This window comes from Cricetulus griseus, chromosome 2 (genome assembly GCF_003668045.3).
Source record: "Cricetulus griseus strain 17A/GY chromosome 2, alternate assembly CriGri-PICRH-1.0, whole genome shotgun sequence".
In the NCBI taxonomy this organism is placed as follows: domain Eukaryota; kingdom Metazoa; phylum Chordata; class Mammalia; order Rodentia; family Cricetidae; genus Cricetulus; species Cricetulus griseus.
This window is the reverse complement of record NC_048595.1, coordinates 399,347,051-399,371,930: the sequence shown is the minus strand read 5'-3', so window position 1 is coordinate 399,371,930 and position 24,880 is coordinate 399,347,051. Positions and strand designations below refer to the sequence as shown.

The 24,880-nt window shown below is 51.5% G+C and overlaps 2 protein-coding genes, 1 long non-coding RNA gene and 1 other non-coding gene across 4 annotated transcripts; 1 reads left to right on the top strand and 3 right to left on the bottom strand.

Moving 5' to 3' along the window:
- Positions 1–2,764: 2,764 nt before the first annotated feature.
- Positions 2,765–6,293, bottom strand: Hoxc8 (homeobox C8). The gene is made up of 2 exons (XM_027396754.2): positions 5,811–6,293; positions 2,765–4,456 (listed from the first exon to the last, which is right to left on the bottom strand). Exons 1-2 carry the CDS (start codon positions 6,244–6,246, stop codon positions 4,164–4,166), a joined length of 729 nt encoding a protein of 242 aa, XP_027252555.1. The 5' UTR covers positions 6,247–6,293; the 3' UTR covers positions 2,765–4,163.
- A 5,648-nt stretch (positions 6,294–11,941) lies between these two features.
- Positions 11,942–15,219, bottom strand: Hoxc9 (homeobox C9). Its single transcript, XM_027396751.2, has 2 exons — positions 14,645–15,219; positions 11,942–12,883 (listed from the first exon to the last, which is right to left on the bottom strand). The coding sequence occupies exons 1-2, from the start codon at positions 15,180–15,182 to the stop codon at positions 12,639–12,641; spliced, it is 783 nt and encodes a 260-aa protein (XP_027252552.1). The 5' UTR covers positions 15,183–15,219; the 3' UTR covers positions 11,942–12,638.
- Positions 15,220–15,539: 320 nt separating this feature from the next.
- On the top strand, positions 15,540–16,344 carry LOC103164148. The gene is made up of 2 exons (XR_003481455.2): positions 15,540–15,670; positions 16,105–16,344. It is a non-coding gene; the product is annotated as an uncharacterized LOC103164148 (long non-coding RNA).
- Positions 16,345–23,371: 7,027 nt separating this feature from the next.
- Positions 23,372–23,448, bottom strand: Mir196a (microRNA mir-196a). The gene has a single exon (NR_105161.1). It is a non-coding gene; the product is annotated as a microRNA mir-196a (primary transcript).
- Between the last annotated feature and the right edge of the window lie 1,432 nt (positions 23,449–24,880).

Sequence of the window (24,880 nt, the reverse complement as noted above, 5' to 3'; positions counted from 1 at the left end):
TCTAAAAGTCTATGCACCCCATTTTCCCAGACCTCCAATTTTGGTGGTACGCGTAGTGTGAGGAGACCAGAATAAATTACTTCATAGTAGCCCAGCCACTCCCCACTGACCGGAGTTCTAAAGGCCGGCAGCTCTCTCCTTGGTCGGCATTGAGCTGGCAAGGGAACCTCAAGTGCTGAGTGCTGAGGCAGCCAACAGGAGACCCTTCACCCCCTCCCCAAACTTCCTCCATAGTAAGTAAAGCAGTTCCCTCAGCCGGATGCAGAGACCTCGTTTCTTTTACAAACCCACCCATAAATTTTATAACAGGTAGTTAAAAATTACGACGAGGAAGCGCTGGCCCAGCTTTTCACAATGGGCAGCCGGGAGAAAGGGACAGCCCTGCCGGGCAGCTCACCGGAAATTTTACTTCCAGATTATGGCACACACAACCTGTCCTGAATCCTCTTTAATTGGGGCTGGGGTAACTTTTCAACCTTCAGGCATTCTCTGGGGGCATCTCATATCAGGAATATGAGACTGCAGAGGCCAACCCACCCTCTCCTTCAAGGGGTCCCCTGGGAGCCCCTCAGGGGCACACTACTTCCTTTGGCGCCCCAGATTTCTCCAAGACCCCCATCTCCCTTGGGCATTCAGTGAAAGAGCAGGGAAAGAAAATGCGATAGTTTTTTAATCCCGAGAAACGAATTTGCCCCCCAACTTAATAGCTGCATCATCCTGTCTCTACCGTTGAGATTAGAATAATAAATCCAAGGCGAAATGAGTGAGATGCTTCAACTCAGCATTTTGAAAGATACTATTTTTCACAAATCACAAATAGCTTTCGGAAGCCACTTTGATTGGCTAATAAAAAAGTAAAGAATGCGAGAAAGTCGTATCTGCAGCAGCCGAATGGTACCCATTTCGGTAATGGGACGGCAGCAACATTTAGGAGCACGCATTTCTAAAGAGCGCATCCCGCTCTTGCAATTACATTCCCCCATAAAACGGGGTTTTAACCTCCTTTTCTTTCCAAACGAGAAAACAGAAGTGGTGAGCAGAGGAAGCCGGGAGAGGGTATGCACGCACGAGGGGGCGCTGGGGCTTCTTAGGTTTGACCCTCCCGCTGCCCGACATTTCCAGAGAAGCCGGGCGCCAGACGCACCCGCCCTTCGACGCGACGGCTTAGGGCCACGGACATTGCTGTGCAAGGCCCGGGATGAATGGAGGATGTGTGTGTGTGTGTGTGTGTGTGTGTGTGTGTGTGTGTGTGTGTGTGTGTGTGTGTGTGTTGGCTGGTGAGGGGAAGCTGAAGAGGCCCCTCAGTGCCGCTTGATGAGGGGTTCATCTCACTCTGCTTCAGGGCAGGGTGTTTTTTTACCAATAGTAACCATAATCTCACGATTAAAAATGAAACGGCTCTCCCTCGGTGGTCCCACAGAGTCTGATAGGAAATGAAATGTTTTCAGGCCTCCCTGGCCAACAGCCTATGCCTCCCAAGTCTAACTGAATCAGCTGGTTGTCAGCAGGGACCCCAAATTCCACATATCGACCCCCCTCCCCATAGCGCCTACTTAAAGTTATCTTCAGCCTGTCCTTGCACCAGGCAGCCTCTCAGCCCCTAGGAAAATCGCCTGACAAATATTGGATCATTTTATAGGAGCCAGAGATTGGGACCCTGGTGAAACACTTGGCCTGGGCCTAGGTTAAAAATCCTTGACCCAGAGATCTGGTCTCAGAAATATCTGTCTGGGCGTCTGTTTTTGAAGACCAGAAGACCTCTCATGCCCTCTCCCTCTGGCCTGGCTGAGCCACACATCTTGTATCTCTGGAATTTGGCATGGTTTGGGCAGAATTTTATTGGCATAAACAGATTTGTCTGCTAGGACCCTCCAGAATGATTCCTTTACTAGATGGGCCCTGGCATTGAGGCATTGAACTCTTTATTTTAGGAAATGTAAAGATTCCCTTTACCATGCTATGGCTGGGGTTGAAGACTGTCCACTCAACAGGCCCATCACCCAAATCAGTGGTCCTCACTGTGGTGGCCAGGCAAGCTGCCCAATGGTCAAAGTGAAGCCAGCCAGTAGCTGGCTTGGAACAGCCAGAACAGAGGCTAAGTGAACACAAGGGGGCTGAGTGGCAGTGAGAGCCTTGTGTTGGTTGAATTTGAATTCCAGGGTGCCGACCCTGGCTGGTCTACAGGATTACTCATTTGCCCTTCCCTTCTTCTCTGCCTCAGGCAGAGGCTCCCTCACCCCACACTGACTACTCAGCTGCATTTAGCTTCACAATACCCCCATCCCACCCCCTCCACTATTTCAATATGGTGGCAAAGGGTGGCCACAAGCAAGAGACATGTAACATGATCAGAAAAGAACCCCATCATCTCACCCTTATCCCAAACGCCCAGAAGAAAGGGCATAAGTCACTGGAAGAACATAGGACAGACTCTTTGTATGGACCCAGCCCAGAAATGAAAGGGCTAAAGCATGAGCTTCCGGCTTCCCTCAGGATTCCTAGCACCTACAAACCTTCTTGTTTGGCATTAGTCCTTAGTGTAAGTAATCCTTCTTTCTTCCAGTAGACTTTCTCCCCTTCCTTCTCCTCTTAACCCCGCTGGCCAGTCACCTGTCCTCCCAGCTCTGCCTGTCCTTTCCACCCCACTCCCAGGCACCTCTCCTCTCCACGTGAGTTCCAAGCCAGGCCCTTTGCAGGGCTGGAAAAGGGAGCAAGGAGGGGAGGAGTAGAAAATGAGGGAGAGTTGTAGAGAAACAGCAAGTCATTCCAGCTTCCATTTCTTTTCTTCTTTCATTTTTTATTATGACTCACATATACAATACAAAGTACTTGGACCAGGAACAGGGCTTTCAGGACACAAAATCTACATTCATAGCTGGACATAAAGACAAATGACCCAAAATTATTATTATAGATATATTTTAACGTTTTTTTTCCTTTCGAGCACGTTGCATAAACAGAGAATTCAAGACAGAGTAACTATACATTCAGTGCAGTTTAGTTCTACTCTACTGGGGTTAGAAGCACAATAAGAGCGCACAAGACCAGCGGGCTAGGCAGTCTCAGTTGTTGGGGTTTTTTTTTTTCTTTAGTGAAATAAGCAGCAACAAACACAACAAAACTGCATTACAAATACTCTCAAAGCAGGATTTCTTTCTATAGGTAGTGATAAAATACGTTGAAGGTTTCTTTCTTTTTTTTTTCTTTTTTCTTTTTTTTTCTTTTTTTCCTCCTGTAATAGGATTTTTCTCCCCCCCCCAATATTATTGCAGGTTCCCTTTAGGTAGTATATTAAAGTTTTTATCAGTATACTATCATGATTATGGTGATTTCTGAGCACAAACACTAACACAGCTCAGAGGAAGCCGGCCCAAAAGAACAGAAATCAAACAGCAAGGACAAGGCAAGGAAGGCTTGGGCCCAAGTGACTATGGCATGAATAGGTAGGATTTTAGAGACCATTGCAGGCCCCTGCTTACCCCTCACTCAGTAAGGGCATGGCTAGATTCTCAGGTTCCTGGAGAAAGTCAAGGGGGTTTTCTAAAGAAGGAGCCTCAAAGAGAGAAAGGAATCTTTTCTATCTTTTATTTCTTTAAAAAAAAAATTTCCCTTCCATCTCCCTTTATTCTGTTTTTTTTATTCTTTCCTTTTCTTTCATTAAAAAACGGTTAATCCAGTATTCTAATTGCTAGCACACAAGCAAAGCCAAGAACCATCTTCTACATCTTCAGGGGGATCCCCTTTGAAATAAATACCAGGAGCAGTGAAGTGGGTGTGTGGGGGGAAGTGGGGTGTGTGAGAAGGCTTAGACCTTAAAATTCAGGAAGGGCTCAGAAGGGAGAAGCAAGGACAAGTGAGTGTGTGCTGGGTGAGTGTGTGCTGGCCATGGAGTGGGACAGAACTTTTCCCTGTGTCTCAGTCTCCCCCCCAGCGCCCCCAAACAAATAAAGAGGGGGGGTCCAAAGGTAATAAAAGTAGAGCTGCAAGTATCTGACAGGTAGTTAGAGTTGTGAGTGTCATTCTATTCTCTATAAAAGCAAATGACAGTCGTAAACTTCTCAATTTATCTGCTACCATAAAACGAAACTTCAAGGGAGTTGCTGGGGGGGGATTCTCTCTCTCTCTCTCTCTCTCTCTCTCTCTCTCTCTCTCTCTCTTTTTTGCTAGTCCTTATTTTCTTCCTTTTCCTCTTCTTCTTTCTCCTCTTCCTCATTCCCTTCTTCCTCCACCTTCTCCTCATCTCGGGCCCCAGGCAGTTTATCCTTGTTGTTCTCCTTTTTCCACTTCATCCTCCGATTCTGGAACCATATCTTCACTTGTCTTTCGGTCAGTCCCAGGGCGTGAGAGACTTCAATCCGGCGCTTTCGTGTCAAATAAGGATTAAAGAGAAACTCCTTCTCTAGTTCCAAGGTCTGATACCGGCTGTAAGTTTGTCGTCCACTGCGCCGCCCAGGAGCTGGACAGAACAGAACCCCAGTCTGGTTATGTCTGGGTGGGGGCTCAATTCCCGCCCGCCCCCCTACATAGCTACTCTGCCTCCCACAAAGTTCCCCCTTTGCTCTTTCCAATCCTTCCTCCTGCCTATGAGGCCGACAGCAGAAGGCAAGCAAGGGCAGGAAAAGTTTCCATAGATGTTTTGGTTTGATTTCCTTCACCTTGGGAGGAGGGAGAGTGGGGGGGGGGCAAGGATGTGCCTGACTGAAAAGTAAGAGCTTGAGGGGGTCAAGGGAGCCTTGCAGGGTCCTTCAGGCCTACAGCCTGGCCCTTACAGCTTCCTTACAGCTTTGTTTACAAGTGCAGAGTGACATTTAGTAAGCGGGCCTAGGAACACACTCTGTTTCCAAGAGAAAGGAAAAGGACTGGAGTTAAAGGAGAGGGGTATTTGCCCACTGCCCCCTCCTTGGCTATCTCTGCCTAATGCTTTTCCAATAAGAAAAATAATTGATCTTCTGGAATGTACCACAGCTCTGCCTGATTACTAACTGGATACCAACAAATAAATCAAGGGCCATCCCTGCCGGAACTTGTCGTTATCGCTTCCCCCTGTACTTCGAAATTGGGCCATGAGGGGCCACCCTTGGAGGGGCTCATGACCCGAGCAGCTTTCCAAGAGACCCCATAGCCTGACTAGTCACCTGGACCTCAGAAGCCCCTACTTTGTATAGTCCCTCTCTCTTTTTTTGAGCACTGATTTTCTTCTCAGTCTTTCAGTCTCCTGTGCAACTGGAGGAAGTAAGGAAAAGTTGGGGTAGCGGCCTTCAGACTGTTTCTCTGAGGGGAAGAAGGGGGAGAACCCAGGGAGTCAGAGTGCCTGTCCTTAGGGTCTTGCCCCTCTCTCTGGCTAGGGGGAGACAGCAAAGGGTCTTTTCCACCCACAGTCTGGTCACTGTCTTGGAATGGCTGGCTCACTGTCTTTGGGAAAACTGGCTATCGACCCCAAAGACTGATAACCTCAGTTTACTTAGGGTGCCCTTGTCAGCCATCTCCCCAACTTTGACTTTAGAGTTGGGGAGAGGGAGAGAGGGGGGGAGAGAGAGAGAAGGAATGGAGTAAATGGTTTTTAACCCTTTGCACCCACATATCACCTTTCCCCCACCTTCACCCCAACACTCACAATGTCTCAGGTGCCCCCCCCGCTCCACCCCCAGCCAAGCCTTTTCAACCTTCAGGAACCCACCCAGGCACGGGAGTGGAGTGGAAGAGACCCCCAAAGCCAGGAAGGAAAGCAAGGGCAGACAAAAAGGAGGCGAGGGAGGGGGGAAGACCCCGAGCGCGGGGAGACCAAGAGGGAAAGAGAAAAGGCTTCTCACCGTGGGGTCTCATCCATGGAAACATGAGGCTGGGAGACGAGTTCTGATTTAAGTGGCCTTGTCCTTCGCTACTGTTAGTGTTGGCGGAGGATTTACAGTCGGGATATTGCACCACGCTCGCCTCTTGCTGAGCCCCATAAAGGGACTGTCTAGGGAGCGCCTCGTAGCCATAGAATTTGGAGGCGTCTCCGTGGCAGCTTAGCGAGCACGGGTTCTGCTGGTAGCCCGAGTTGGAGATGCCGGAGGTGCCGTGGTGGAAGAAGTCTTGGACATGGTGCGAGGCGTGCTGGAAGCCGGGCGCCGAGCCTCCGGGCCCATACACCAGCGCATGGCTCCTGCCCACGCTCTGAGGGAACCGGCAGTCGTAATAGGCCGGTTCCAGGGACTCGCCGCCTTTGTATTTGGAGAACAGGGGGTTGACGAAGTAGGAGCTCATGCTGGGCGCATGAAAACCCGCGGCCCCCTCCCCTTGGCTCAAGCTCCCCCGCCCGGTATCCCCGAAACTCCCCTCCCCCCGGGACCGAACCCCAAGCTGGCCGGCTCCCCCGGGCTGGGCTGCTGGGCTGGGGGCTGGGCAGGTGGGGGCGCGGTGCCGGCTGAGGGCTCGGGCGGCGGCGGCTCTGCTCACTGTCGGTAGGTAGAGCGCGCGCTCTCACTTAGCTCTTTCCTCTAACAGCCCAGGCGAATTCCTCAGACTCCCGGCGGTGGCGGCGCTTACACGCGATTCGCGTTCATCAATCCACGACATGAAGACAGGCGAGCGAGCGAGCGAGCGAGCGAGAGAGCGAGCGAGTGAGCAAGCGAGCAAGAGAGAGGAGAGAGAGAGAGAGAGAGAGAGAGAGAGAGAGAGAGAGAGAGAGAGAGAGGAGGGAGGGGGGAGAGGGTTGAGGGGTTCAGGGCTAGGGGGGACCTGGAGGAGAGGGAGGGAGGAGAGGGGAGGGATGGGGGTGTGGTGTGTGTGTAGGGGGTGGCGAGCCAGCCCCAGCTAATGGCTGAGGCCAGCTTTTCTAAGGTGCGCACTCTAGTTTGAAGGTGCACCCTCTTTTCTTTCCTTGTTGAGAGATACCTGGGCCAGCAGGTCAACTTAGGTTACCTCAACAGGTAGAAGACCCCAGTGGGTGAGCCTATGTAAGTCAGGGCTGAGCCTTTAACCGGGAAGATGAACTACCTGGAGGTTTCTGAAGTCTGGGGACTTTACCCAGACCCTTCAGGCGGCAGACCCTCCAGCCTCTGGCCTCTTCCTAGGGTCTGAAACTGCCCTGTCTTTTGAAGACTCTTCTTGTCCCTTGACTGCTACGGGTAGAGTGGGGGGGGGCATTCCAGGTACCCTAGCAAGACCACACTACCCTTGCAGAAAGCAGCTCCTTCAAGGAATAGGAAACCCAAGCAAGCTTGGCTGGGAGAATCTGGGAGCAAAGCTGTTTATGGGGGATAGAGAGGAATAGCTTGTGTGTCCAGGCTTCTGCCTAGCCTAACCCAAGACATTTCTGTTTAGGAGACTATAGCTGGGTTGAAGGGAGCAGGAGTAGGCCTTTTACTGGTTCTCATAAACCACCACCCCAAAGGAAATGCCAGCTCAACCTAGAGGGGCCCTCAGGCTTCCCTGCTCCCTCCTCTTCTCCAGGCAGGCTGCCCGGGGCCAGGATGTGGATGGGAACTGTCAACAGACACTCTTTAAATATTTACCCACGCTTTTGGGGAGGGGGGCACATATCCCTATGCCTAAGACTGGACAAATTCAAGTTAATTCTAATGGAAAAAATAACCTTGGTCCATCAACACCCTTCCCTGGCCATAGTGTCTACGGGTATGTGGGCTTAATACAGGGAGAAAAGAGAAGAAAGCATGAGAGCAATGTGTGTGCGTGTGTGCCATTGTGCTTGTGAATGAAGATGAATAAGAATGCTTTTTCCTGTCTTCTTCCTCAGTATGTGAGGCTGTTACTAGGCCACCCTGGAGCACAATCAGAACACACACACACACACACACACACACACACACACACACACACAGTATATACTATACTATCCTGGTACCCAGAGACATATCAAGTGTATGTTCATTTTACACTAGCTATACACATTCCTAGACATGGCCTTCCTGACTCACAGACCCCGTACATACATGTGTTCTCCAGGCACATGCACAGAATGCTTGATAAATATATACATTTGTAAGTTTTGCATCAAGAAAAAAATCTTCCTCTTTTTGTTTTCCTCATCCTGGGTTGGGCAAGAAAAGACATGGTTAGAAAACTAGATCTTTTTCTTTCCAATCCCCATCTGGAACCAACTCTGGGCTCTGGGCATAGAGGAAAGAATAGCAGGGCAAGACAGGATAGAAAGAGCAGCTCTCCTCTGTCCTTTTATTATTTAAGTAATTATTGGGGAAATGATGACTCTCAGTCAGAATCTTAAAGGAGATTCACCGATACCCTGGCAAGAGACCCTATCTACTGGGATCTTTAGCATTTAGGAAACTCACCGCTATTGAACTTAGGAACTGCCCAAACTCCTAGACACAGAACTCTAGCTCTGAAGCAGCAGGAGGGAAAGGTCCAGAAGTGCTGTGTCAGGGCTGCAACTCTCACTAGGGTCCAGAGCAATGGGGGGCACCCCAGAGCATCTCCACCCACCAGAGCCTGCTGCATCTTTGGCTCCAGCCTTGTCGATCTGAGAGAGTCTGCTCAGTGTAGAGCTGAACAGAGTGGATTCTGGTTTCCTAGCATCTGACCATGGGGGCTGTCATAAATACTTTCTCTTCTCTGACTGGAAAGAGGAGGCTCAGAGGGTCCGGATCCTCTCTGGGGCCTGTGCCTTATCTTTTAAGGGGTGGGGGAATCTATTTCCAGATTTTATGATCCAGCAAAAAACCCTGCTACAGAGCTATTCTTCTGGGCCTTTGTGTCTTGGAATGCGGCTGTCCAGAGCATGCCATTACCACCGCCTGTCCGGGGAACCCATCAGCCCTGTAAGCCTTGGTCAGACTTGGTTTCCCCTTTGGAAGCTTCTCTCATCTTTCGTTTATTTATTTTTCTTTTACACGTATCTGGTTTATTTTGCTCTCTGAGCCTGGAAATAAAGGAGCCGCAAACAGCCGTCCTCGCCGGGCAGTTCTGTCTCTCTACCCGAGGCCTGCATCACCCTCTTAGGTACCACGGATTTATGTTCGTTTGTTCGGGTCATTCCGCCTTTTTGGGTTAATTACCTGCTCCTTACTTATCTCCACCAGCGATTATTTTTGATGCCTGCCCTCTTTCGCCTCCTGAACTCTCCGGTAGAGCGAGGGCCCATCTCCTGCTGCCACTCACGAATTATTTACACCTCGCAGGTGAGAGCGTTGATTTGTTCAGAGGCAGTGGGGCCGAAGCCGGCAGAAGCCAGGGGCTTTCTGGCCGAAGCTTCCAATCTGGCCTCAAATGTCACTAGGCCAGGCCGGTCTGGGGGCACCTCTGCCTCTAACATTGAGCAACAGCGCCACCTCGTGTCCACTTGCTCCAATGCAATCAGACTGAGGAAAAGCCAGCAGAGGTCCCAGGCCGAGCTGAAAGGTGGCAAGTTGAGAGGAAGAAGCCTCTAAAACGATGCAAAGGAGAGAGGTTCCTTGGCAGGTAGTTGCCTCTGTTCTTTGGTTTTCTAAATTCTTTAAGTTAACCTTGTGAAATGTTCCACATTGTCCTCTTTTTGTAACCCTCCTTTTTGTAATAAAGAGACATTGCAAAGGAATAGCTGCAATCTCTTCCATCCAGGCTTTTTCTAATCTAGAAACTCCTTTGCACACGAATATACTACCCCATCCGAAGCTCTCAGGACTTTCTGCTCCCAGCACTCTCTGTCCCTCTTACCCTGATGCACAGCCTATTCCACCGCTGCCTGTGAGACTTCAGGGTGGGACTCTTGACTGTTCCAGACTGCCCCCACCCCTGGTTTGTAGCCCAACCCTAACGCACGCTCTTCACCTCTCCCTCTCAGCTAGAGAGATCCTGATCTCTGTGGGCTATAGACAAAACATTCCTATAATCCTATTTCAAAGGAAAGAGTGTCCACCTTATTTAAACCATAAAACAATTAAGCCCAGACGTCTAGCCAGCTCCGCGCTGCTGTTTTGTTCGGCCCCATTCAGAACCCAGAGCAGGGAGACAAACAGGGCCATAAAAGTGGCATTTCTGGGCTACGGAAATGTACCTATCCGCTGCCTTCCCAAGTGGGACAACCTTTAGGGTTTTGTGATTCTGACAAAGGAGCAGAGGAGAGATGGGAGGGAAAATGAGGGGAAGAGGGCTTTTGCCAGCCCCTCTCCTGGTCTGCTTTCATTTCTCTCCCCAGATGTGTGTTGTGTTGTTTTAATTCACAAGTGGAAATGAATAAAATCGAATTTAATCCTGACCTGGAGGTGGAAACTCGGATTAAAGAGTGGGCCTCCTCTAAAACCCACCTTCTTCTGGGTCCTACAAGCTCTGAGGCACTCTTTCCAGTAGGCAGGCTTCAGGAAGCAGGCCACGCTGAGGAGGCTTCAGGGCCTTGGAGCAGGGGCGGGGTAGAAGCCCGGAAATAGCGCTGAGCTCAGGGAGGGAGAGAAGCCCACATCCTGGCTCTTGATGGTCCAAACTAAGGGAGAGAAGGGTGTTTTGGCTTCCATCAAGTGCCCAACTTAGGCCAGGGTTAGAGAACAGCAGAAAGGCCAAAGGGAAGAGTAAGATAGTAAGCAAAATATAGGCGAAGTATCTTTCCAAAAGACCTGGGAATCGGTGCTCAGGAGTGGAAGTGAAGTCTACTAAGCAGGAAAAAGTGTATGCATTAGAGGCCACCAAGTTTGTTGTTGCCACTTAATTGCCTGTCCCCCAATATTAAAAAAGAAAACCCAATGCTTCTCACCTCCCTCCAATCCTCCAAATTGGAACAATAGGGTAGGCGACTCAAATAAAGGGGCGGAGGCTGTCCCTCCAAGTGTCCACCAATCCTACCAGGGGATGCTTTGGAGGGGGCAACAAATGGGACCCCCAATTATATTATTTTAGATGGTTCCTCCTGGTAGTGACTCTAGCAGAGTGGACAGCCTGAGATATTAAAGGGCTATATTTCAAACAGTCTAATTTTAATAGTTTCCAGATTGGGGGATTTCCGAGAAAAGGGGCGCTGGGCTGAGGCAGAACCAGCAGCTCTGTCTGCTTCTGATTAGCCCCATGATAACGGCTAGCTCCAGAGAGAGAAGGTTCTAGAGAAGGGTGCAGTGCAGCCACCCAGCCCCACTAGGCTGTTATGTACATATTACCACACCTCTGTGCTTGGGGTCCAACAGCCACCAGAGAGCATCCCATTCCTGGCTAATCCCTAACCAGCTCCCTTGGAGTCTGGCTTCACCACTCCCTAGGAGTATTACTTAGCATGACCCTAGTCACCCTTATCAACATTCAAACTAAACATGGGGGTGGGGAGAAGTAGAGAGAGAAGAGCTGAGAATGAATTCATTGAGAAGAGATTATTATATTGACTTTGTTATCCTATTTCCCCCTCTTCTTCATTATTCCCTCCTGCCTTCTTTCTTTCCTTTTTTCTTCCCCCTTCCTCTTGTCTTCCTTTTCTTGTATTTTCATTTCTTCCTACATCCTCCTCTTTCCCCTCTTCTCATTCAGTACTCAGTGCCTGTCCCCCTTGAGGCCTGCATGGCCTTTCCTCCTAGCTGAGCATCTTGCTAGCCTTCTTTCTCAGCCAACCCTGAAAGCACCACAGCACCAAAGCAACCAGGCAAGAAGCCAGCCTGGGCCTTCACCCAGCACCCAACTTTCATCTTCACCTATCTCTTCTCTCCGATCTCATGTACTCATAAATTACTACAATTAATTACAGCCAGCAAAACCATTCAAGCAGTGTTTCCCCACACGCTCCATCAAGCCACTAGGAAACTCATAGGCAGCCAGCCGGGGCAGGCACAAGCTAGGCCTCTGCCTCAGCAGCCTCCACCCCTCCCCTGGAACCCCCACCCCCATTCTGCCCTGCCTGGAGAGAAGCTGCAAGCATTTGCCCTTCTGAGGTAGAGGGAGCCCCTTCTCTGGCTCCTGCTTCCCTTAGAGGATTTAAGCACTTGTCTCCTCCACAGAACCACGGGGAAGAGAAATAATGACAAGAACTAGATGCAGTTGGGTTTCTGATTTTTTAAGTGACTTCGATATATTAACAGAGTTGTTCTACTGTAACAAACAGAAGCACATTACAGGACAGATGCTGGAGAGGGACACTGGGGTGACAAGAACACTGCTCTGTACAAGCCTCAGGCACCAGCCTGCCTGTGCAGCCTGACCCAGCCGGCAGCACGGTACGGCCCTCATCCCTCAGCTCTGGGCTGGGGATCATCATTGTGTGTGTCTTTTTGTACAAAATCTGCCCGTAGAGCTCCCAAGGCCCAGGATCAGACCAAATAGGAGAGAAAGACAGAGACAGGGAGAGACAGAGAGAGACAGAGAGACATAGACAGAGAAAGATAGAGACAGAAAAATTTAAATACTGGCTTCTCTGAAGAAAGAAGGAAAAAAAAATCACATTTGTGTGTGTCATTTATTTCAGTTGCGCTGGGGAGAAGAGAACGCGGTTTCTCCTGCCTCCTCCTTGCTGGATAGAACTAACTCTAAACACCAATTTCTCAACACTTAACCCTCCCACATCGCAAGAGTTTGCATTTTCCCCTTCCTTGTTTTTCTTTTTAAGACGATGGGCTTTTCTCTATCTTGCTCTTTCCTTTTCTTTTCGTGCTTTCTCCCGCCTGGGTTGGGGCATTTTTGTGGGGTTTTTGTGTTTCCCTGGGCTGTGCCGAGGCAGCAGGCTGGGGCAGGGCTTAGGATTGCTCCTTGTCGGTTTTCTCTTTATTCATCTTTTTCATCTTCATCCTCCGATTCTGAAACCAGATTTTGACCTGCCGCTCAGTGAGATTGAGAACACGGGCCACCTCGTATCGTCGGTCCCTGGTTAAATACATATTGAAGAGAAACTCCTTCTCCAGTTCCAGCGTCTGGTACTTGGTGTAGGGGCAGCGCTTCTTCCTTGTGGAACGGGCGTGGATCCAGTTGGCCACGGGGTTGCCTAGAGGGCCAAACATAGGCAAGGGTCAGTGGAGTTCCCTTCCAGCTCAGGACCTCTGTCATTCCACCCCCATGCTTAGCCAAGCTCCCCAAACTCAATGACTGAACCTGAATTTGGACACGTTTTGCTTTAGGCATGTTCCTCCTTTCTCTTTTTCATATTCCCCCTCCCCATGTCCCCTCCTTGTTCAGTTTCCAACACCTAAAACTGTAGTAAATTTGAAGCTACCAAAGCCCCCACAGTCTGGTCCTCAGCTTCAAGAGTAGTAATTCGAGAATATCCTCATAAAAAGTCCAAATTCCCAACTGTTTCATAGGCCCATAAACGCTTCTCTCTCTCTTGTTTTTTATTTTTATAGCAAGGTCCCTCTCCTCCCCATTTCCCTCCTCCTCTGCCCCCTCCCAGCCTCACAGCCCACGACCAAGTCCTGAGATTTCATAGTTTTTTTTTTTTTTCCTGACCCTGAGAGTCCCTAAACCCTCACTTCTTTCCAGTGTTCTCCGGCTCAGAATTCAACCCTGCTGAGGCGAATTATCAGGGTTAAACCTTCCCCTCTCCTCAGAGAGCTGCTGGCCTTGGAGAAAGACTCCCCCATATCTTAGCCTCTCTGTTGGTCACCACTGTGTTGTGCTCCCCCCCCGCCCCCCCCATAACCCCACTCCAGTCAGCTCTAGGACAGGCTCTGCAGGAGACAAGCCTCCAATTTCAGGTTTATGGGAGTAGCTGAGGGCAGAGAGGGAAGCCTTCAGAGGGGTATAATTAGGCCCTGGCCCCTTATGGAGCTAGAGGAAAAGATTTCCTGAAGTCTCCTCCTGGGGATCCCTAGACACTTCCTCACCCCCAGGGGGGCTGCACCTCTCCCCTGCTGTTTCCCCTTCTTTCCCCTCTCTCTTTGACCTGGCAGCTTACACCTGCCCCCCACCACTTCACCTACCCTAGCCAGCCTCTCCCCCTTCTATGAAACACTCAGAGTGCTCGACTCCCTGACTTGGACTGTCTCTCTCTCTCTCTCTCTCTCTCTCTCTCTTCTCTCTCTCTCTCTCTCTCGTGTGTGTGTGTGTGTGTGTGTGTGTGTGTGTGTGTGTGTGTGTAATTCTTTAATCTGAAGAGCCTTCCCCATTCCATATTCCTGATCCCCATTCACAACTCTATCCTGTGGACACTTAAAAGTGGCTTTTCAAGTTTAAGGAGTCTCGGACCTTACTTCTCTCCCACTTACGTCTGGAAGTCCTGGCCTAAGTTCCTAGGCTGCGTACCCCCAGATCCTTCTCCCAAGGGAAAACTCAGTGGATCTTCTGTTTTATAAACCCTAGTGGGATGAAGACCCCCACACTGGCTGAGAGGTAGGGATAATTTCTCTCCTTTTGCTCCAAGCATCCTGCCCTGTCCCTTCTCAAACCACAAAGTGAACCTCAGCCCAGCCCCTGTTCCTGTTTGCATTTTATTTTTTGAAAGTGACCACTGAGCCAAAAAAGCCTGAGCTAAGAGGGCGACACAGGGGTCTTCCTTCAAAACTAGCCTCTGGCAGAGAAGTCCCTGTGGCCGGCCCTCTCCCAACCTGGCTGCTTGGGCCCCCTTCTCAGACCTTCCTGCCCCTGAGAGCTCCCCAAGGTAATTTGCTTTTATTGAGTCCTCGCCCCCTCGCCCTCGCCCCTCTCCCGCGCTGCCTGCACCGCTTGGACGGGCTGTAATCTGGCTGCCCCCGCCTGGCCTCCCCTCCCCTCCTGTGCCGGTTGTAAATGAAAATTGCTCCCAACTTACTAGGGTCCAGGTCGGCCTTCTCCTCTTTGTGCTTGCTGCCGGCCAGCGCGTCCGCCTCGGGCGAGGGCAGCGTCTGCGGGGCGCGGTCGCGCAGCTCCCCGGGCGAGCCGTACATGTAGTCCGGGTAGCTGCGGCCGTCGCCTGGGCCGCAGTCGGCGCGGCGCCCGGGGTAGGCGTCGGGCTTGAGGGCATAGTGACGGCCCCCGGCCGGAAAGCTGGGGAAGGAGACGGCGCCGGACAGCGGCTCGAGCCAAGTCCGCATGTAGCGCGTGTCGGCGCCGAGGTGGGGCTGGGGGCCGTACGGGTGATAGACCACGGACGACTGCGAGGGCACGGGCGCCCACGACGTGCTGAACACGGCCGGCTTGGGCGCGAAGCTACAGGACGGAAAATCGCTACAGTCCGGCACCAAGCCGCTGGGTCTGGCGGCGGCAGGGTGAGCCCCGGTGGCCGGAAACCTGGACGCTAGGAGGTCTTCATTGTCGTGAGAGATGAGCGAGTCCACGTAATAGTTACTGATGGGCCCCGTCGCCGACATCGTAACAGGGTTTTACATACATAAGATTATTGTATGAACTGTATATGTACTTTTTATCTGCTCACAGAACAATCAAGGCAGGTAATTATTTTTCCAGCCTTTTCCCGGCAGCTCATTGGTTCCCCAGCCCCCACGTGATCGTATTTACCCAAAAATACGGCGCGGATCAATGCGCAGGGGCTTTTTTTCCCCTTGCTTTTTTCCCCCCTTTACCACCCCCTTCTCTCTGCTGATCCCCGCGACCTGCGTTTTCCTGACGATCTGCAACTCTGGACCCAAGGCGCTGGACACCCCACTCCGGATGACTCATATCTCATCAGGGAACCCCCCCCCCTTGACCATGTGCAGCCAAAAGCAGATGGCTCCCCCTACCATGAGGATTAAAAAAAAAAAAAGGTGAAAATGCCAGTCCCAGAAGCCAGGGTTCCTGGACCCCCAGGGCTGAGCTGGGCTCGGGGAGCCCCACAGGGGCGGGGAGGCCGGACGAGGTAGGTGGAGGAACTATTTCTTGACGTAATCTATCTCTGTCTGCCCCGATGCTCCTGCAGTCTCTGAGTGAGCGGAGATCTGCGATTGTCAGTTCGGAACGTGGCTTTTAAAAATGCGTTTTTAAATACGGTGTATGTATGTATTTCTTTCAGGAACAGCAGCACCAGCAACAGCGAGGGAGGGAGGGTGGGAGGGGACTGAACAAACTGGGATGGAGGGAGGGAAGGAGGGAAAGGGGAGAGTTCTTCTGCCACTGGCCAGCTTAGATCCCCAAATCTAGGGTATGGAAGCTTGGGAAAGGTGGTCTGTGGGCTGGGGGAAGTAGAACTTGCTGATCTTCCACACCTTTATCATCAGCTTCACAAGTCTCCTCTTGCTTTGGCACAGATATATAAGCCTTTATTCAAATTTATTGTCTCTGTTTCTTTGCCAGCTTGAAGAAGTGAAGGAGAGAACTACACAACTTAAGTGGGGCATCCCCATCCCATCTGCCTGCTCGCCTTCCTTTACCCCCAGGTCCATCTCTGTAACACTTCCACTCCCCCCCAAAAAGAGAAGTAACTCGGAGGTTCTGCAGAAAGCCAGGGTGAGAACAGGCAAAGCGAGAGAGCGACCTGGGTCGTGGGCAAGTAGCTTGTTTTTACGTCCTTCAATAAAATTTTTATGAGGATCATTTGATTGTTCATAAATGTGTCTTTCATTAAATAAAATTGTAGGCTGTTTTTGGAACAGAAAAAGGCAACGGAGGGATGGGAGAAGGCAATTTCTTTGGGGTCGGATGGAAGAATTCAGGAGGTGGCTGTATGATTGAAAGGAATTATCAGGCAACTTGGATCCCTCCCTCCTCAGAAGTTGACTGCTATCCTCCCCCTTGAATTTGGGGTTTGTTGCATGCACAGACTAGGCTTTCAGCAGACCTCCCATGGTGGTTTAGCAAATGGAAGGCTTTGGGGAGGCTGAAATATCCTCATTATGGGTATAGGAGAGGGGGCCAAGAGGTTGGTTGTGGGGATGGAGGGACAGGTGCTACCCCTAGAGACATAGTGCACCCATGCAGAATAGAAGGCATCTGAAGATCAGGGAGCAGTCTCAGGTTCAGAGTCTATGCGAAGGGAAATAAGACAGGAGCTGAGGCTAGAATGCAAGCTCTGAAGGAAGCAGGCTATGTGGCTTCCTAGACCCAGCCAAGCCTATCCTTCTTCCTCTCTCCAGTCCCCAGGACCAGTCCAAACTCTTAAGTATGAGAGTGAGAGCTGGTTTTCTCCTACATTTCTCTCCCTTAATCTCTTCCAAGGTGGGGAAGTGCTAAAGAGGGTGGTAAGAGTATTAGGGGGCAAGAAAGTTGGGGAGAGGGTATAACTGCAGCTCTTAGGAGATACTCAAGAACCGCAGGAGCCCTCCCTAATACCTGTGGGCCCCCTCCTCTGGTTCTTCCCTTTTCGATATATCAGGGCTGCATTTTTTTATTTTTTTATTTTTTTGAGGCATAGGGTGGGTGTTCAGGGAAGTGTCTGGTTAGGGAAAGGCTCTCGAGCCTCAGACTAATTGTCCTCAGCTCTCACTGTCTTTTTCTTTGGGCTGGACTGGCTGTAAATTCCAAATTACAGTAAGAAACAGAGTATCTCTTTGGCCTTGGTGTAGTCATGTTAGATGTCAATCAAAAACTCTCCCTCTCTAGTTCAAGGGACAGACAGGCGGTTCCAGTTCTTCTGCAGAGGCTTTCTCCAAATCCCCAGCATAGTCAGCACCTCCCCCAGCATGGGTGACTAGGGACCCCGCCTGGCTCTTCGGTGGTTGCTGGCAGCCTTGAGCACAGACATTTAGTCTTCAGTGGGGCCCGGGGCCAGACTATGGCCAAGAGGACATCAAGAGACAGAGCCTAAGAGAGTCAGAGCCTGACAGACCAATTTAAACAGGTCTCCAGGCTGGAGGAAGGAAAAATAGAACCGGAGGGTTAGGATAATGAGAGAGAGAGAGAGAGAGAGAGAGAGAGAGAGAGAGAGAGAGAGAGAGAGAATATTAAGGGAGAGAAGGAAGGCAAGATGAAGAGACCTAAGAGCAAGGAAAGGAAGACTCTCAAAAAGCAAGGGAGGGAAGGGCAATGAGGTACAGGCAGGACGGGGCAGGGTGCTGCGGGCTGGCAGAGCAGCCGGAGCAGCCAGCAGCCAGAGCAGCCATGGCATTGTGCAGTTCTCTTGCTTGCCGGGCTTTGCCGCGGGACCGCTCCGGGCGCGGCGGCCACTTCTGTCTGGACACAAAGGAGTAAGAGGCCTCCTTTCCTGCCCCTCTGGGAGACCTGCTCCGGTGGGTATACTAGGCCTCCAGGACACAGAATCTGACATTAGCCCAGCAGTCTCTCCAGTTGCTGGGGGCTAAGCCACATTCTAGTCAAAGAGGCAGAAATAGAAAGGGGAAGAGACACCATGCCTGCTCTTCTCCTGTATCTTCACAAGGCGACAGGGCCTGCCTGCCTGTACCTCAGAGGTCCCAAAACAGAAGTCCTTAAGAACCCTCTTCTTTGGGACTCTTCTATTTGAGAGAGTCCTTCTTATAGACATGTTGATGGTAATGAGATGTTCCCTTCTCTCCTACCCCCTCTGCATACCGCCTTCATTTCAACTCCTGAGCAGCCAGCACAAACAACCATCCTGCCGACCCTGCAGAGGCTGCTGCAGCTAGGCAGTCAGAAGCACCATCCAGAGATCCCTGCTGCCGTCAAATCCCCCAGGAAGCAAAAGAGAGACTGTTGCCTTTCCTTCCTTTTAGGATCAAGAACTCCAGACCCTCCCCACTCAGAAGCAAGGCACAGCTGTGGAATAGGAAGCAGGCCTCGCCCACAGGCCCCTCCTAGCCAATGCCTAGTTCTGTCTATGCCTCCCAGAAAGAAGTAGCCTTAAGGAAGGGGTCTAGTAGAAACTGGGAGTCCAGAACCCACTAGGCCCAGTTCCTGCATGTGGATTGTGACTCCCATGTTTCATATTTAAAAGCTATCAGGTCAGCGATGGGAAGTTAGCTCTCAGGTTTCCTCTAAATCTAGGCTTGTAAAGATGGGGGGGGGGGCAAAGATGTGGGGATGCCAAAAAGGAGGGTCTCATCTTGGGGTTCAATTACTCCTGCTGAATCTCCTATTCTATTCCAGGAGTCCCTCTTGTCTACACCAGGCCTTTCAATTTTCCTTAGCACCCTTGGGGCAACCTGAGAGACCCCAGGAAGCTGGAAGTAACAACTGTTGGGGGGAGAAAAGCCCAGTTCTAGCTGGCTCTTCTTACCGTTTACCTTACACCCTCAACAGATTTCAGTGGGCACAGGAGAGGAGTCCTCCTGAGGGGGGAGGGGCACACTTCCTCTATCACTTCAAACCTGGACAACTAAGACCACAATCAAGCTAGCACCATGGAAAGGACAGACAGACAGATAGGTTAGAGTCATCATCCCCCCTCCCCCCTGCCGAGTGTCTCCCTTTTAATGATTTAAATTCCCTCCGGTTCAATCCACACCGTCAAGTTCGGATTAAATTTAAAACAGGCTTTCCCCTGTGCCCCCAGCGGGCCATTCGGGCCGCCGCAGGCAGGGAGCCCGCTTACTGCTCCACAGCACCGGCCCTGAACCGAGGAGGCCCTGCACCGTTTGCTTTCATTTTCCTTCTCCCCTGAAATGGGCTCATTTCATCCCTCCGCTGCCCTCTCCCCTTCCCCGCCCCCTCCCTGGTTCCCCTTCTACTCCCCCCCCCCATCTCTCCTGATCCCTCTTTGTTGGGAAAAAACACACCCACACACAACTCCTCCTAGCTAAGGCCTGCACTGGAAGCAGAAACTGAGCTCTCCTGCCTGCCGCGAGGAGACCCGCGTACTACCCCCACCCAAGGTGGGTATCTGGGATCCCTGCACACCACACCAGGAGCTAGGCCCCAAGCTCAGCAAGCGTGAAACCCCCAGAGCCTGTGAACATGGCCCTCTCAACGCCATGGCCTGCCCGGCCTGCCTTCGCGCCGGCGCCCCCGCCCTGCCGCTCCGCAGCAAACGGGGTTATTTCCGGCTCCCCCAACACAGTCTGGTTTTCCAGCCTGGGGAGTGGCTGCAGGGGGAGCCGCCCCAGAGCCAGGGCTGCCCTGTGCTCTGACTTAATGGCTCTGAGCACGTTGTTACCTGATCTTTTGTGTGATGTATGTATCGCAAGGAAATTTGCAGTGACTTTGGAGCCCAGACTGAGGAAGCGTAGGTGGCGAAATGAGAGACAATACAGGCTCGAAGTACAATTAAGGAGACAGAGCCGCGGGTCTCTCCCCCGCCCTCCCTGCCCGACTGGGAGCTGTCTAGCTTCAAACATCAGGGCGACTCGCGAACCTAGAACCGGAAAACTCAGCCTGTGGCCGAGGAAGCCAGAGAACTCCACGTCCAGAAAACAGGAAGAAAGCTCCCTTCCAACTTGGGGGTACCGGCCCCGCCGAGTTGCAGAGAATCCAATGAATGAAAGTACACATTCCGACGACGAATTTTTCTCAGCCTTTGGAAGGAGTGCCCGGGTTTGAGAAGTCTCAGACAGACAGGGAAGCAGCATATCCCAAGGCAGACAGACTCACAACATGAGTGTGAGGCTGAAATCATACACAGGTTGAACATTCCGAGGCCTCCTAGCCAGGCCTGGCTGGCGCGGATCTCCCTACCTTCTCTCCCGCCAGGACCTCAGGCAGAGGCCCCCCCCAAGACTCGGTATCTTAGGCTTGGTCCAATCCCGCCTTGGGAAGCCTCCGTTACCTGTTCTTCGGCTCCCCACGGCCACAGACGCACGGCAGCCGCCTCCCGCCCAGGGAGGGAAGCCCTGGCCACCGCAGCCGCCGCCACCCGCCCTCCTTCCCTCCCTCCCTCCTTCGCCCTCCCTCCCTCCCTCCCTCGCACGCTGCTGCTCGCGGGCCCTCCCGCGGGCAACCTGCTCTGGACCAAATCCAGGTATCTCCGAAAGAAAAAAGAAAGGACCTCTTATATAGGGAGGGGAAAAAAAAAGGACCCCTAACTGCATTTATTTCCATGTTCTGATCATGGGTCCGATCTTAGTTTAGTTGTCCGGGACACAGCCCAGCAACCGCAGAGGTGCGCAGGGCCTACAGCCTCGCCCACGCTGACCGCCGCGCCCAGCGCACTGCATGCTCCCTCCGCACTCCGGGCTGCCGCCCCCCGGCAGCCCAAACACCCAACAGACCTCAAGGTCCTTCCTACAGACTCAACATCCGGTTGCCCAGCTCGCCGCTGACCACAGCCCAGGAGTCTGCTCTGTTCAGTCTGCGGCCGATATCCACACACAGTCCACCTTGTCCCTGCTCTGGTGCCCGGACACCCCTCCGAATCGAATCCAGCCATCCGCTGGGCTACACTTGGGCAAACCTCGTCCCCAGCAAGGGACACACACAAAGCTCTGTGAGCTAGTCATCCCATTTATACTCCCCTTGTCCCCAGCTTGCCGCCTTCACGTCACCTGTTCCCAAGAAGGGTTGCATCTCCCAGCGTGTGAGCCGCGGCAAGGCCGACTGACTGCCGGGGTGAGGTCCCAGGGAGGCCATAGAGGATTAGCTGGGCTGAGCCTGAGCCCCCACAGCCGGCGAGACATCTCAGAGACCAAGGCTCTCCTTGGCGAGCTCTTGCCTTTTCCTCCTGCTTCCGCAAGTCTCAAACACACGCCGAGAGTTCAGCTCTATAAATCCTGCTCCCCTTTCCCATATCATAATTAAAAAAAACCAGTAGGGGAGGTTTTAACTTTTATTGCGATTTCTAGAGTTGGGCTGCCGAGCATATATTAAGTTTACGCTTATGTGCTCTCGGCGGGGAGGGTCCTTTAAGAAATAAAAATCCATCTTAATATCCTCAGACGAGAGAGATAATTTTTTCCCTCTTCTTCACGCTGTTCCTTCTGAAGACTCCCTTTCTGCGAAGCGAATAAATAATTACCATCGCCTTAGCCATGATCCACAGCCCCAGGGCCCCCCGGGCTGGACTCTGACCATCAGACTGGCCCTCACCTTGGCCCTATGAGACCTTGCTCCCTCTCTCTGGATCTAGGGAGGAGACCGCTCTGACCCCTGACTCTTTGGCCACCTCCTTTAAGCCCATCATCTTTGAAATGGAAATAGGGGCAAAGGGACTCAAGGCAGAGAAGCCCTATATTGATACATTTCGGCCCATCGGGGCGATTTCTCTAAACCAAGTGCTCTTCAACACCTTGTTCCAGCCTGGGGTTTTCTTTACCCAAAGTCTGCAAGATTCCCAAACCAAGGAATCCCCTTATATATCTTCCACTACCAATTGGCCTTTTTTTTTTTTTTTTCTGGAAATCTTCTCCATTTCCCTGGGAGCCATAGAGATTCCAATACTTTTCCTCCCACAAAGGGATGGAGGACAGATAGACCAACAATTCAGCTGGGAAAGGGAGAATCTATGCCCATTTTCTCCTCCAATGTCCATGGAAGTCAAAATAAATTTGAGAGAGAGATAGAGATAGACAGGCTGACTGGCATGCACACAATTTGATCTCAGAGAGATATTGAGATATCAGAAAGCCTAGATGGGACAGCTAGAAAAGAGAGCTATGCACATGTAAGGTCACATCACTGTCTTCTGGATACCAGGTTGGAAATTCAAAATTCTCTGTGATAGTTTGTTAGAGACATGATTTATATTGTATTCCCTGTTTTCATAACCATAATTATGGAAAGAGTCCCTAGAAGCTGACCTCCTTTGGGTATCCCGTTTCCAGTGTCTCTGAAAACAGAACCTTCTGTCCCCCCCCCTTTTTTTTTTAAATTCTTCTCTGCAGAAACCAAGGCCAGAATTGAGAAAGCTGAGGGGAACACAGTGGAGGGGGTCTGTAAAGTTTCTCATTGCTCAGATCTCCTTCTCCCCATTTTTCTCCCCTCCGCCCCCTAGAATCAGCCAACAGCCTTCTCAACAACATGGTAACGGTGGGTACTGGTAGCATCTGTTTACCAGACACTTCCACAGAACACAAGGACAGACAAATGCCTAGCAGCCACATACTATCGGACACACAGATCAAGGCCTATCCGTAACAGACAGAGCAGAGCAGAGCTGGGCTTTTGCCCTCAACAGGGTGTATTTGGGAAGGTTTCTACTTGGACTTGGTGTTTCTCCACTAACCCACTCACTTCCCATATGTGTGTTTTCCCTGGAGATGGAGCTATGGAGGGAAGGAGAAGCCGCTGTTCTCAGAGTTTCCTAACTCTTGGAACAACAACCCCACTTTCTTAAGGAGCACTGCCCTCTCTCCAGAGGTGGCAGGGAGAGACACTAACCATTTCAGGGACTCCTTCCTCTTTCTAGGAGCTTTTCTCTCCTTTATTGACTCTGCCCCACCCTGCTACCCAACTGAACTGGCCCACCAGGCCAAACTCAAACTCCAGCATTTCCTTGGAATTGGCTGGACCTCCTTTGTCTGTCTATCAACTGTGCTCAGGAGACAATAGCTACAGGGGGAAAGGAAAGACCTCTCTCTCAGTTGTAGACATTGGGACAGGCTGAGAAGGAGATGGTTGTAAAGCAGGGTTGTCCAGAATTTGTTCCATGGCCTCCACTCACAGCCTGACCTCCTCAGTCTGCACCCACTGTGCCCTACCTAGAATGGGGTGGTGGGGCATCCCCACAAGGAAGGAAAGGGTTAGGAGAGGTGAATTGGGGCCCTCGACGAAAACCGACTGATGTAACTCAGGCAGTTTCTTGTTGCCGAGTTCAAAACTCAATCCCAACAACATGAAACTACCTAAGCCACAGATCAGCTGAGCAAGCAGGGCCAGAGTTTCAGCTTTGCATCTATCCAAAGGAGAAGGGAAGGGGCTCGGGGAAGGAAGAAATTCAGCCCGATCCCCTTTCCGCCCTTACAATCTCCCTAAGGACTAGAGAGCAGACTTTGGGTGGCTGGGTGGGCAAAGGATGATTGCTCCATTAGTTTCTGGTATAAGCAAATTGATTTGGAAAATCTGGTGAGATGGGATCTCTAGCCGCCAAATACCTGCCCCACCCCCAGTACTGCAGTAGAGCTATGCCCCTGCATCTGGTCCTGGCCCTGGGGGGAGCTGGATCATTCTTCCATTCTTGAGCTAGGTTCCCTGTCTTGTCCATCTGGCTCTCCTCTGCTCTGCTCCCAGACTCTTTCTGTCTCAGGGTTCTCAACAAGCATGGGTGCCTGAACCACAGCGCCTGCGCCTGTACAGGCTCTGGAGCCACTTCCAGTCAGGCCACTTGCCTGGCAAAAGCCCCACAGTAGGAAACACAAGGACCAAGAACATGGACAAGGCTCACACCTACACCAGCAAAACCAAGAAAACAAGCTTCCAGCTCCAACCCTTCTACCTTCCCCAACATACAACCAGACCAAGAGATACCTAAACTGATGGGTGGACCTCCAAACATTCCTAAGTGCCTGCAAAGATAAAGAAGCCAAAACCACCAATTTACCCCTTTAACCACCGAACCCCACGGCGGCAGTGGGCCGGGAGGGGAAGGGAGGGAGCTCAGAACCGCTGCCCTCCACTGCCGGCGGCCAAAGGCAAATCCGGAGCTCTCAGCAAACACAGATGCCCGAAACACCTTCCTCTTTGCTCTACCCGCTGCTCGCAGGGCACCTGGGGACCTTGCTAGTCCTCAGTCCAACGCCAAGAGAAGAACAAGAAACCGATTCTCTTACCTTGTCGCCGCCTCCTCCTCCTCTTGCTGCCGCTGGCGCTTCTGTTAGCTGCTGTCGAGGGAGGGTGAGGGGGGCTGAGCTCCTCGTGCCCCTCCGGTGGTTAAGTTTATTCCTCTGTTTAGATGGGTGGGGGTTCCTGAGGTGCCCCCAGCAGTGGTGGGGTGCACCCAGCCCCCAGCACCGAAGGCAATCAGATCCGTCTGCTCCTCAGGATTGCAGTTTGCTCTCTGCCTCTTTCCCTCCTCCAGTCACCTTTAAATGCATCTTTTACTGCAGTACCACATTATATTTGCAGATCATAAAATCCACCTCTCGCGCGCACCAAGACCGTCCTGACATTACTGTTTTATGACCTTGACTTATTGTGGTCACCTGGATAATATTTAAATCAACGTTATGGTCTCTCACTTACATTAAACCCGCCAAGAGACATTCTGGAAAGGCTGTAGGAGATGAGTCAAACACAAAACACACACATATCCACACACTCAGTGTTTTGGGGGGAGGGATGTCGCTAAAAA

Excerpts from the sequence above, each read along its gene's own strand:
- Hoxc8 (XM_027396754.2), bottom strand. The coding sequence starts at position 6,246 with ATGAGCTCCTACTTCGTCAACCCCCTGTTCTCCAAATACAAAGGCGGC. Across the intron at positions 4,457-5,810 it reads TCCATGGATGAGACCCCACG|CTCCTGGGCGGCGCAGTGGA; the intron begins GTGAGAAGCCTT and ends TGTTCTGTCCAG.
- Hoxc9 (XM_027396751.2), bottom strand. The coding sequence starts at position 15,182 with ATGTCGGCGACGGGGCCCATCAGTAACTATTACGTGGACTCGCTCATC. Across the intron at positions 12,884-14,644 it reads GAAGGCCGACCTGGACCCTA|GCAACCCCGTGGCCAACTGG; the intron begins GTAAGTTGGGAG and ends TTGGCCCTCTAG.